This window comes from Dromiciops gliroides, chromosome 3 (genome assembly GCF_019393635.1).
Source record: "Dromiciops gliroides isolate mDroGli1 chromosome 3, mDroGli1.pri, whole genome shotgun sequence".
Lineage (NCBI taxonomy): Eukaryota > Metazoa > Chordata > Mammalia > Microbiotheria > Microbiotheriidae > Dromiciops > Dromiciops gliroides.
The window spans coordinates 612399504-612411563 of NC_057863.1; the positions used below are offsets into that span (position 1 = coordinate 612399504).

Consider the following 12060-nt stretch of genomic DNA (forward strand, 5'->3'; position numbering starts at 1 on the left):
AGAACAGAGGAAAAGGTGGATGGCATTTGATTGAAATTTTGTGGTAGAAGGACTGAGAAGGATGGGAATAAGGAAACAGATTGTAGGGGACAGAGAATGGGGTTTGGAGGATGACATACAGGGGTTCAGAATTAGTGAGAAGTCTAGATATGACCCCAAGAATGAGTATTTCATCACTAGGGCAGCCAAGTGGTGTAGTGGATAAAGCACTGGCCTGGTATTCAGGAGGACCTGAATTCAAGTCTCACCTCAGACACTTACTAGTTGTGTGACCTTGGACAAGTCACTTAACCCCAATTGCCTCAAACATCCGGGGCCATCTCCAGTTGTCCTGTTGTATATCTTGCCACTGGACCCAGATGGCTCTGGAGGAGAGAGTGAGGTTGGTGACCTTGCACAACCCTCCCTCACTTAAATCGAATTCAGTGCAAGTCATGACATTACCCCAATGTCAAGGTTCTCTTCAAGAATGAAGGACAAAGGCCGGGCGCTAGACGACGAGGAAACGACGCGCATGCGCAAGAGCCCAGGCGGGTGGGATTCTCTGCAGGGTGCGGATCCTGCTTGCGGACCTCAGCCCGGTAGCCGGGAGAGCTATGGCGGTGGCGGCGGCAGAGGAAGCAGAGTGCAGTTTCGTGCGTCCCCTGGAAAAGCGGGACGGCACGGTGCTGCGACTCCAGCAGTACGGGTCCCGCGGCGTGGGCTGTGTGGTGTGGGACGCCGCCATAGTCTTGGCCAAGTACCCGGAGACGCAGCATTTCTCAGGCGCTGCCCCCGGGACACACGCGCTTTGCCAGAGATCCGTGCTGGAGCTGGGAGCCGGCACCGGCGCCGTGGGGCACCCTCGGGTCAGATGTTATAGTCACAGATCTGGAGGAACTACAGGACTTGCTGAAGTTGAATATTAAAATGAATGAGCATCTCATCACCGGTTCTGTGCAAGCCAAGGTACTGAAATGGGGCGAAGAAAGAAAAGACTGTTTTTCTCCACCTGATTACATATTGATGGCTGACTGTATATACTATGAAGAGTCTTTGGAGCCATTGTTAAAGACTTTGAAGGATGTCAGTGGGCCTAAGACCTGCATCGTATGTTGTTATGAACAAAGAACTATGGGGAAAAATCCAGAAATAGAGAGAAGGTATTTTGAGATGTCACCAAGCATCAGTCTACAATCAGTGCGGCACTGATGCCCCAAGGAGTGACCTGTGGGAGTGGTATACTAACAATAGTTGAAGGCATCTGGCAACACTACTGAAAACATCATGCTAAAGAGCACGGGAGCAAGCACAAAACCTTGCTTTACTCTATTGGTGACTGGAAAAGCATGAGAGTATTGCCCATTATCCAGAACCCGTGCAAGCATGCTGTCATGAAAATAACGTACAATAGGGATAAACTTCTCCAGGCAATAAAATTTTGCCATGATCTTCTATAAGCCCTCATGAACGACAGTATCAAAGGCCTCCTCGGATTGACAAACATTGTGTAAAAATCTTTGTTCTGCTCCTGATATTTCTACTGGAGTTGTTTGCAGCAAATACCACATTAACTATTCTGCAGTCCTTTCTGAAGCCATATTGGCTCTCAGGTAGATGACCATTTTCCAGATGAAGGATCAGCCTATTAAGGAAGACTCTGACAAGAATCTTGCTGACAATGACTAAAAGAGAGGACCCCACACACACCTCTTGTGATTGTCACAGAACAACCTATTTCCTTTTCCTTTATATGGATGGACAATGAATTCCGGGGGATAACCTCCTCTTGCCAGAAAACCTGGAAGATTTCAGTCAACTTTTGCATGAGCAGTGGATCCCTTACCTTTTAAATCCCAACTGGAATAGAAATCAGCACCAGGTACTTTGCCACACAGAGGAGCCTAAGGGCATTCAAAACTTCTTCAATTGGAAATTCAGTTAGAGAGGGATTAACTTCAACCTTAGGCATATGGTCAATGGTTTTAGCATTGATTGATGATGGTCTGTTGAAAATATTATAGAAGTACTCAGTTCATCTCTCCAGGATTATGTCCTCAGTAATCAGTGTGGCTCCATTAGCACTGAGTAGTTGTGCCATCAGTCTTTGGCCCATGAATAGCCTTTAAGGCATCCTAAAAGTGCTTTGGATTGTTACTATCAGTATAAAGCTGAATGTCATGTGCCTTCTTACTGAGCCAAGAATGCTGCATCTAAGCTTTGCTTGCACTTTACTTTTGATGGAGTTAAATGCTGCCTTCTTAGAGATGGATGAACTATCCTGTTGGCAAACTCTGTGGATTTCTTGTTTTTCATTTAGTAATGTGTAATTTAAGATTCTAAATATGGATTCTAATCTGTTCCCCCAGTTTTGGGGGAAACTGACTAAAATCACTGATAAAACAAGTTTAGGTTTTTAAGGGTTTATTGAAAAATAGAAAGAAAAAGATTGAGAACAGAATTCCAACAGCCTGGCATTCCTATCTTTCCTCAAATTTCCTGTGAAGTCCTCTGCCGCCACCACTACCATCAAGTCAGGACCCCAAAAGAGCAAGAGCTCTCTGTGCAGGCTCTCTTTCCTCCTTCCTGTCTCCTCCCAGAAAATAGGAGGCTCCTCAAGTTGATTGGCTGGTAGCCTTGATAGACAGCACCCATGAGCAAACATCATTTCCTGATGCCAAGAAAAAGCCACATGGCCTTGCCCTCTGAGGCATTTTTCTCATAGCGGAGCTTTCCCACAGCAAGTCTCCAGTAGGTGGCATCATTCCAATCATTACAGTAACTTCCAAGTTTCCCCATCATTTTCATCAAACCATTCCTTATGTGTCTGAGTGTTCTGGTCCGGATGAGTAAATGCAGTGCTGTACGCCAAAAAAAAAAAAAAAAAGAATGAAGGACAAAGGGGCAGCTAGGTGGCACGGTGGATAGAGCACTGGCAATCCTTTTCCCATACTATTGGCATTCTTCATGATTCTCTTGCCTTACTCTCATTTCTTTTCCAATTTTTTCTACTTCTCTAATATGCTTTTTAAAATCCTTTTAAAGCTCGTCCAAGAATTCTTTTTGGACCTGAGACCAAATTATTATTATTTTTGCTCAAAGCTTCATCTGTAGCCATTTTGGCACTATTGTCCTCCTGCATGCCTTGATCCTCCCTATCACCATAGTAACTTTCTATAGTCAAGCTTTTTCTTGCCTTCTTGTTCATTTTTATGTCTTGTGTGTGTGTGTGTGTGTGTGTGTGTGTGTGTGTGTGTGTGTGTGTGATTTGGCTGAGAGTTGGGTGCCCATGCTCCTAGGTTGGTATGGAAACAGAATCTCTTTGTAGGTTGGGGGGAGGGCAAGATCTCACTGTAGGGTATTGTTGTTGATCCTTCTTTATGGCAAATGCTGGAGGCAGAGTTGTCTAGGGGGCCACTGGTGGGTTGCCCCAGGCATAGAGCCCTGTTGTAGGGGCCTTGCTATGAGGCCCACTATTGCAGCCCTTGGGTCTCTCCCTCAGTCACCTACTGTTAAGGGCTAAAATTCTAGCTAGTCTGTCTAAAATATCTAATGAGTGGTCGCCAATAAATTATAAGCTTTAGCAAGAGTTAGGCTTTTAAGCATTTATTAAGGAAAACAAGAATTTGGTAAAGAGAGAGAGAAAGGCCTAGATTTCTATCTATTAAAGGGAGAGCACATTTTTAGCTCCCTTCTCCGCCAGCGTCCTCCGGAAAGAGCCCCAGAGTCAGCGCCAGTCTCTTCCTTCCTCCTCCCACTAGTCCGCATCACTTCCTCCCGCCAAAGAAAAGACTCCTGGTCTTGCCCTCAAAGACCTTCGCTTCATGGGCAGAACTCTTCTACAGTAAGTATCCAGCAGGTGGCGTCATTCCAATCGTTACACTACCCTTACACCTGTGAGGTTCAGTTTCAATCTCACTTTATGTAAGAGCCCTTTCTTCTCCTCTCTAGTTTCTCGTGCCTTCCCTGCTGAGGTGATTTTACATTTATGTTATATTATCCTACAGAGATGTAGTCACTTACATGTTGTCTCCCCAATACAGTGTGAGCTCCTGGGGAGGAGCAGGAACTGTGTTTTTGCCTTTCTTTGTAACCCCAACAGTGGTAAGTATAGTACGAGGGTTAAGTGACTTGCCCAGGGTCACACAGCTAGTAAGTGTCAAGTGTCTGAGGCTAGATTTGAGCAGCTGCCCCACAATCAATTCTTGTTGATAAGTACAGGAAAGGTCTTACATTAGAAGAAGACTTCAATTTTCCCTCTTCTTCCCCTTCCCCTCATGGCTCTCCAGGCCTTTAAAAAATAAATAAAGCTAATATATATATATATATAAAGCTTCTATGACTTCAATATGGTTAAATATAAGACAAAACCCAGAACCCTCTCTAAAAGATAATAATGCTGGATTGAGGTCCTATCAGCAAAGCCTTATGGAGTTATGTCCCTACAGGCATAGAGAAAGAAGTCAGAGAGCAGGGGAGAGAGAGAGCAAGGACCACTGGAAGCCCCTAAGGAAAGCTAGACTGTAGGAGAAGGCAGCTGATTGAGGAGCTAAAAGAATGTTGTAGCCATACCTGGAGAGTGAGAACCACTGCTGTAAGTAGGCCAAGCCCCACCTCCAGGGGCCAGTGGCTACACACACAGAGACTGACAAAGGGCCCTGGGCTTAATGTTTGACATTTCCAAGACCAGAAGGAAGAGAATGTCCATAATCTTTGATCTCTACTCTGACCTCCAGGGAGAGTTGGAAAGGCCATAGAAAGACCCAAAAATAGTCCATCTTAGCCTCCCATCTCCAGTTCATGCTCAGAGGACCAGAAAATCTAATATATGCAAATAGTGTGAGTGAATACATGTGTGTATACTTAGAAGAATGATGAAAATTCTAGTAGCACATCAGAGTTATCAGGTACCTTGGAACAGAGAATGTTGGAGCTGGAAGGAGACATAGAACATAAAATATTAGAGTGGGGAGGGAATGCAGAACATAGAATGTTAGAACTGAAGACCTTTGAGTTTACCTAGCTCAATTCCTTCACTTTTCAGATGAAGAAATTGAAAAGGGAGGTGGGGAAAGTCATCCTTCTTACTTTACCCATCCTATCTTATGGACTCAAAACCATCAAATTACAAGGAAAGTAGAAAAAAATAGGTCACATCTTCTTGGCTACTAATAAGATGCACAGGCCATTGTGTGTCTTTATTATAAGAAGTAGTATAGCATAGTTGAAACAGGACTACACTTGGAATCAGGAGACCTAAGTTCAAATTCCAGTCCTGTCATTTACTAGCTCTCGGATCTTAGGCAAGTTACTTAACATGTAAGTCAGTTAAATGTTAAATAGATAGAGCAATATTTTTACTTTCCCAAGATATCTTTCATAACTATGGCTAGGAGGAGAATTCTTTACCAAATAAGGCACAGAAGAGGTGACAAAATATGAAATAAAGCTCTTAAATGATATGAAATTGAAAAGATTTCGCACAAATAAAATCAATGCAGCTGGAATAAGAAAGGAAACTGCAGGTTGGGGAAAATATTTTGTATCAACTGTCTATGATAAAGATTTAATAGCCAAGATATTATAGGAAATGAACGCAAATATACGTGACTAAGAATCCTTCTCAGTGTCTATCATAGTGTCTGGAACACAGCAGGCCTTTAATGCATACTTGTTGATTGATTCATAGGTACTAGGGTAAGACATGGACCGTCCATACACAATGACTTACTTGTTGTTTCAAAAATATGAATTTCAATATCCACTCTTGGTGTCTTTGTCCTGGTTGCAATCGCACAATTCCTCCTCATTTCTTCCTCCAATATTCAGGAAAAATATCAGCTCTAGTTTTATGATCCTAAATTGGGTCAGTGAGCATTATATTGGAAAAAAGGAAGGAGGGGGCAAAAAGAAGGAAGGAAGGGAAGAAGGGAAGAGAAGGTGGAAAGGGAAAGAAGAAAGGAAGGAATGAGGGAAGGGAAGGAAAGAAAGGAAGAAAAGCAAGAAAGGCAAGAAGGAGGAAAGGAAGGAAGGAAAGAGGGAGAGCAGGAAGGAAGGAAAGAAGAGAAAGAAGAAAGGAGGAAGGGAGGGAGAGAGGGAGGAAAGGAAGGCACTACAACTATCTAAGCTTGAATACACATCATAAAGTGTTTCCAGGTTTCATGATGTATGATCATAATATCGGGAAATCAGTTGTAACATGTCCTTGTGGTTCTAGTAATAAGTACTCTTAGAAATATAAGATAGATTTTTTTTTTTTAAGTATAAGATTCAGGAGGTCTTTCTCAGTTGCCCTTGCTGCTAGTGTCTTCCCTCTAAAGTTAACTTTCATCTTCTCTGGGAAGTCTGTATCCTAAATGTATATGTATGGTATCTCAGCCATTAGAAAGTAAGCTTTTTCAGGGTGCTGGGGAATTTCTCAGCCTGGGTTCCTGGATAGCCCAGGGAGGATGTCACCCAGCAGCTGAATCTGCTGACTGGAGGTCAGATAACCTGAACAGCCAAATTAAAAAGAAGAAGATGGATCAGAGTGTTAGGAAAACTGCTTTTTGTTAGCAGCTTCAGCTTCTTAGGGTCCAATGTGGTTTTTTAGCTTTTTTGTTTTTTGGGGTTTTTTTGCAGGGCAATGAGGGTTAAGTGACTTGCCCAGGATCACACAGCTAGTAAGTGTCAAGTGTCTGAAGCCAGATTTGAACTCAGGTACTCCTGAATCCAGGGCCAGTGCTTTATCCACTGCACCACCTAGCTGCCCCCCAATGTGGTTTTTATAATTTTTCACACCTACTGAGAGTACACAGCCAATCAGCAGCAATCTGTGAGAATTTGGCATGGATAAGTAGCACCTTTCAAAGGATGAGGGGTAGAGGAAGGAAAAATGAAACAGGGAGAAAAGGGAGTGGGTAGGGGTGATATTTGTAAAATAACCTGCAGAATTTATCAGAACAAGAAAACATTCTCTATTTTCCAGAGAAAAAAAAGAGGGTGGGTGACCAAGTATTTTTATGGCTTTTTTTAAAGTCCATTCAACTAAGACTGTTAAGGTAATGATTAAGAGACAGCTACAGGTGCCTTCTACCCAAGGACAAATCTTTTTCTAATAGTGGAGGAGACCTGCTTTACTGCCTCCTTACCTTGTTTATTGTATTTGATTTCTCCTTCAAAGACAGTGACTAGAACACAAGGACAGCTGAATAAATGCTTGTTGATTACTTTATTTGGTTCATTTCCCAAGTAGTCAAAAGATATGGACAAATATTTTCTTTTTCTCCCAATTAATCCCATATTTATTTCCTCTCCCTACCACCCTGATTGGAAGGGGTGCATGGAGAATAAAATAAATTCCTTGTAACAAATATGCATAGTCAAAAGAAACAATAAATAATTTTTTAAAAAAATTTTGTGTATGTACGTGTGTGAGGCAATTGGGGTTAAGTGACTTGCCCAGAGTCACACAGCTAGTAAGTGTTAAGTGTCTGAGCCTGGATTTGAACTCAGGTCCTCCTGAATCCAGGGCCGGTGCTCTATCCACTGCGCCACTTAGCTGCCCCAATAAATAATTTTTTAAAAATTGTAATCCGGTAATAACTATATGAAAGAATGTTCAATATCACTAATAACAAGATAAATGCAAATTAAAAGGATTCTGAGGTCTCCCCTCAAACCTAGTCAATCAACAGGCAATTATTAAGTGCTCGTTGTATTCCAATTACAGGAATATGGTTAGGGTTTGACAAGATTATCTGAAAATTATCTGCTGGAGATGATCATTGAATCCATGAAAACGGATGAGAATACCAAGCCAGACAGTCCAGAGGGAGAAGAGGACCAAGGGCTGACCATTGGAAGGGATACCCTTAGTTATGAGGCATGATCTAAAGGAAGATCCAACAAAGGAGCCTGAGAAGAAGTGGTCAGACGAGTAGAACCAAGAGAGAGTGAGAGAGAGAGAGAGAGAGCGAGAGAGAGAGAGAGAGAGAGAGAGAGAGAGAGAGAGAGAGAGAGAGAGAGAGAGAGAGAGAGCAATGTTACAACAACCTAGGGAGGAGACAGTGTGTAGGAGAAGAAAGTGATGGACAGTGTCCAGTGTAGAGAGAACAAGGAGGATGAGAGCTAAATGATGAAGTCTGAAGGTAGACCATAGAGTGTTTTAAGAAGAGAATGAAAGGAAAAGAAATAGAAGCACCCATTCTAGACTGCTTTCTCAAGGAGTGGCCACAAAAAGAAAAAGAGATATAAGATAATAATGAGCAGGGATAGACTGACCGAATGAGGCATGGGGTTCTTTAAGAATGGGAGAAATCGGGGCAGCTAGGTGGTGCAGTGGATAGAGCACTGGCCCTGGAGTCAGGAGGACCTGAGTTCTAATCTGGCCTCAGACACTTGACACTTACTAGCTGTGTGACCCTGAGTAAGTCACTTAACCCCAATTGCCTCACCAAAAAAACCAAAAAACAAAAAAACCAACACAAAAAAGAATGGGAGAGGGGCAGCTAGGTGGCACAGTGGATAGAGAACCAGCTCTGGAGTCAGGAGGACCTGAGTTCTAATCTGGCCTCAGACACTTAACACTTACTAGCTGTGTGACCCTGGGCAAGTCACTTAACCCCAATTGCCTCACCAAAAAACACAAAAACACACAAAAAAAAAACACAAAAAAGAATGGGAGAGGGGCAGCTAGGTGGCTCACCGGATAAAGTACCGGTCTTGGATTCAGGAGGACCTGAGTTCAAATCCAGCCTCAGACACTTAACACTTACTAGCTGTGTGACCCTGGGCAAGTCACTTAACCCCAATGGCCTCACCCAAAAAAAAAAAAAAAAAGAATGGGAGAGACATGGGCTTGTTCATAAACAGTAAATAAGCTGCCATTACATAAGGAGAAACTGAAGAGCAATGAGAAATTGCAGGTGATGGAGGGGGCAATCAACTGGAAAAATCAGGATGGAACAGGATCAAGGATACATGAAGAGGGTTTGCCTTGGTAAGAAAAAGGGCAAACTTCATGTGAGATAGGGTTAAAGGAGGAGAGAATGATCCATAATGAGCCCCCACCCACCCAAAAAAGGATAGAAATAATCAATGCTACAAAATTAAGACTATTGGTTTGAACTACTTTTAGACATCATAGATGGTGTGTTTTACTAAACTTTTTTTTTTCTTTTTAGTTTTTGTTACAAGGGAGGCTTTGCTGAGGGAGAGTACATTTTTGGAAATAAAGGTGATATAACAATAAAAGACATCAATTACAACAGTAACAACAACAATAATAATACATTCCCAAGGTCCTTTCCAACTCTAAGGGATCACCTCCGCATTGAGGTGGGGTCTAACATTCTATGTTCTAATGTTCCTTCCAGCTCTGACATTCTATGTTCTAAGATTCCGTCCAAGCTCTTGATAGGCTAGGTTCCAAGGTCCCTCTCAGATCTGACATTCTAGTTTCTAACATTCCTTCCAAGCTCTGACACAGGTTCATTGAAGTATCAACAGATGCAAAAGAATTGTATGCGCAGAATCTATAGAATGTGGAACAACATTAAAAAAAAAATCTTTGTACTACCCACCATACAGGATTATTATGGAGAAAGTTGTTTAGAATCCTTAAAAAGTCCCATAGAAATGTGAGTTATTATTACTAGTTCTGTGACCTTGAACAAGTTAATTTATCCCACTGAGCCTCCCTCTCTGCTTCTATTAAAAAAAATTGAGAGAATAATACTTGCCCTACCTCCCTCACAAGGTTTTTTTTGGTGAATATCAAAGTGTGCAGAGTGTCTTCTAAATAGAAAATGCCATAAAATGCCCATCCCCTGTGACTTTTGTGCATATTCTTCCCCCCCCCCCCAGGATAAGGGTTAAGTGACTTGCCCAGGGTCATTCAACTAGTGTCAAGTGTCTGAGGCTGAATTTGAACTCAGGTCCTCCTGAATCCAGGGCCAGTGCTCTATCCACTGCACCACCTAGCTGCCTCCTGCACATATTCTTCAAGAATTACCAATGCTGAAAACTTTCTCACCCTGTGGCCAACCAGGTAATGGTGACCTCCTTACTAGAATGGCACATTAGAGGAAAACTTTGATGGAAGGGTGATTCTTTTCTTTTATCTCTGTCCAGAGAGTTGTGGGGAGGGGAAGGAAGGGGGAAAATTGTAAGTCCAGAGCTAGAATGTGAAACAACATTCCAAAACATCCTTAGGATGGACAGGTGGTAAATGTAAGATTTTAAAGGCATTAGTCAGGATTAGGCTTCTTCACTTGGGTGGTACAGTCCACCTCTACTCCTTATGAATTATGAGAGTCAGGATGCTTAAAAGAATAAAAGTGGGGGTTTTTTTCTTAAAAAATGAAAGAGGAAAAGGAAAAAATCAAAATAAAACAAAGAGGAAAAGGATAGATGGGGTGGATAGGGAAGGGAATAAGATTTTTTATCTCCCCAAAGCCTTATTTTATAGGACAGAAAGACGTGAGAGAAGATAAAGAAGAAGATAAGCACAGAATAGCCAATAAGGAGGAAAAGGCAATAAAGGAGATAAAGTAAATTAGCACTTCTTGGAAAAGGGTGCCATGAGTGAATTTCATTCAAATTAAGTGAGTAGATGGGAGGGCAATGTATATTCTGAACCAGATTCTAATATAGGCTAGGAAAGAGAAGGATTAAATGGGGGAAATGCAGAGAGAAAATAATTCTAAAACCTTGGGTGAGGGGAAGGGGAAGGAGAGGAGAAAATCTATATATAGTGATGGGGATCAAATGAGAGTAGCAAAATAAGATTCAGGAGCCAGGAGGGGGGGAAAGAAGGGGAAAAAATCAAATATATTGTGGAAATGCATATCAAAGGTATAGTCTAAAAAGTTTGAGCTCTGAGTCAAAGTATCTGGATTCAAATTCTGACTCTGCCACTTCCTACTTTGGAGAAGTGCCTCTCTGAGTCTTGTTTCCTCATCTATTAATTTAGGGGGTAAGACCTATAGGTTCCCTCCCAATTCTAAATCTTGGATGACATGGCCCTCTGAAAAAAAAAATCAAATGAAGTAAAACACAGACTTGATATTTATAACAAATGTAAATGGATTAAATTCCCCAATAAAAGGGAAGAGAATGATAAAATGGAGAAAAATAAAAATCAACAAACTGATAAATACAAGAAATATTAATATTGAATGAATTAATATTTAATGAAAATGAGGGAATGGAACAAATTTTCCTATGCCTTGGGCAGGCATTGCAACAATAAAAACTGAAATGTCAAGAGAGAAAAAGAGGGAAATTACATTTTGCTTAAAGGTACTCTAGACAATATCATTATTAAATAGTTCTGTCCCTTCAGGCCCTGTATGTTGTGCAAGAGACAGTCCATGAATCAAGACCATGTCCATTTAAGGGTACCAGAGATTGCCAGGTAACACCACAACATGCCCCTTGTCCCATTAAGACCTAACCCCACCCTGGAGTGGCTCAAGAATTAACTTGCCCTACAAGGCAAGAATGGAAGAACTTCTCAGTTCCAACCTCCTGGATTATGCTCACTAGCCCTTGTGATCAGCCCCAGGGTGTCACTGAACTTTACCTAGGCATCCTCCAGGTAATGTCCCCAGCTCAGCAAAATATGCTCCTTCAATTGAGTTATCAGGAGAACTGTGGCCCCTTTTCTCCTCCTAGAACCCTCTGGGGACATGACTGCATCAGTCACTGTGGACAAGAAGATCTCAGATGTAGGGACCTTAGAAATTCAAATCTGACCTTATCATTCCAAGTCCAGGACATTGTAGTTCATAACACCAGTCTTCTTCCTCTTTCAGAACAAGATGAAGATCCTGATCCCTGGGACCCTCTTTCGAAAAAGCCCTGGGCTGAGCTGCCAAAGGAAAACAGGAGACTTCAGACAGAAGCTGGACCTGCAAGAGTTGACTGAAATTATTAAGAAACAAGGATAATGTAGAACACCAATAGCTTACAAGTATATAGAGACCTTTAAGGTTCAACATAGCTAGGTCACACAATGGATGAAGTACTGAGCTTACCATCAGGAAGACCTGAGTTCAAATTCTGTTTCAAACACTTACTAGTTTTATGACTATGGGG

General features: G+C 42.0%; 2 protein-coding genes across 2 annotated transcripts in view; one reads left to right on the forward strand and one right to left on the reverse strand.

Annotated features, from left to right (window-relative positions):
• LOC122749397 (alkaline phosphatase, tissue-nonspecific isozyme-like) overlaps positions 1–11740 on the reverse strand; it is a 102528-nt gene extending 90788 nt beyond the window's left edge. Inside the window, exon 1 of the mRNA XM_043995759.1 lies at positions 11719–11740. The gene's annotated coding sequence lies outside the window, so the exon portion shown is untranslated. The remainder of the gene's footprint in view (positions 1–11718) is intronic.
• LOC122748148 (protein-lysine methyltransferase METTL21D-like) lies at positions 470–1191 on the forward strand. The gene is given in 3 exon segments (XM_043993842.1): positions 470–534; positions 578–838; positions 840–1191. Coding segments are annotated over 3 exon segments (678 nt in total).
• Positions 11741–12060: the final 320 nt, after the last annotated feature.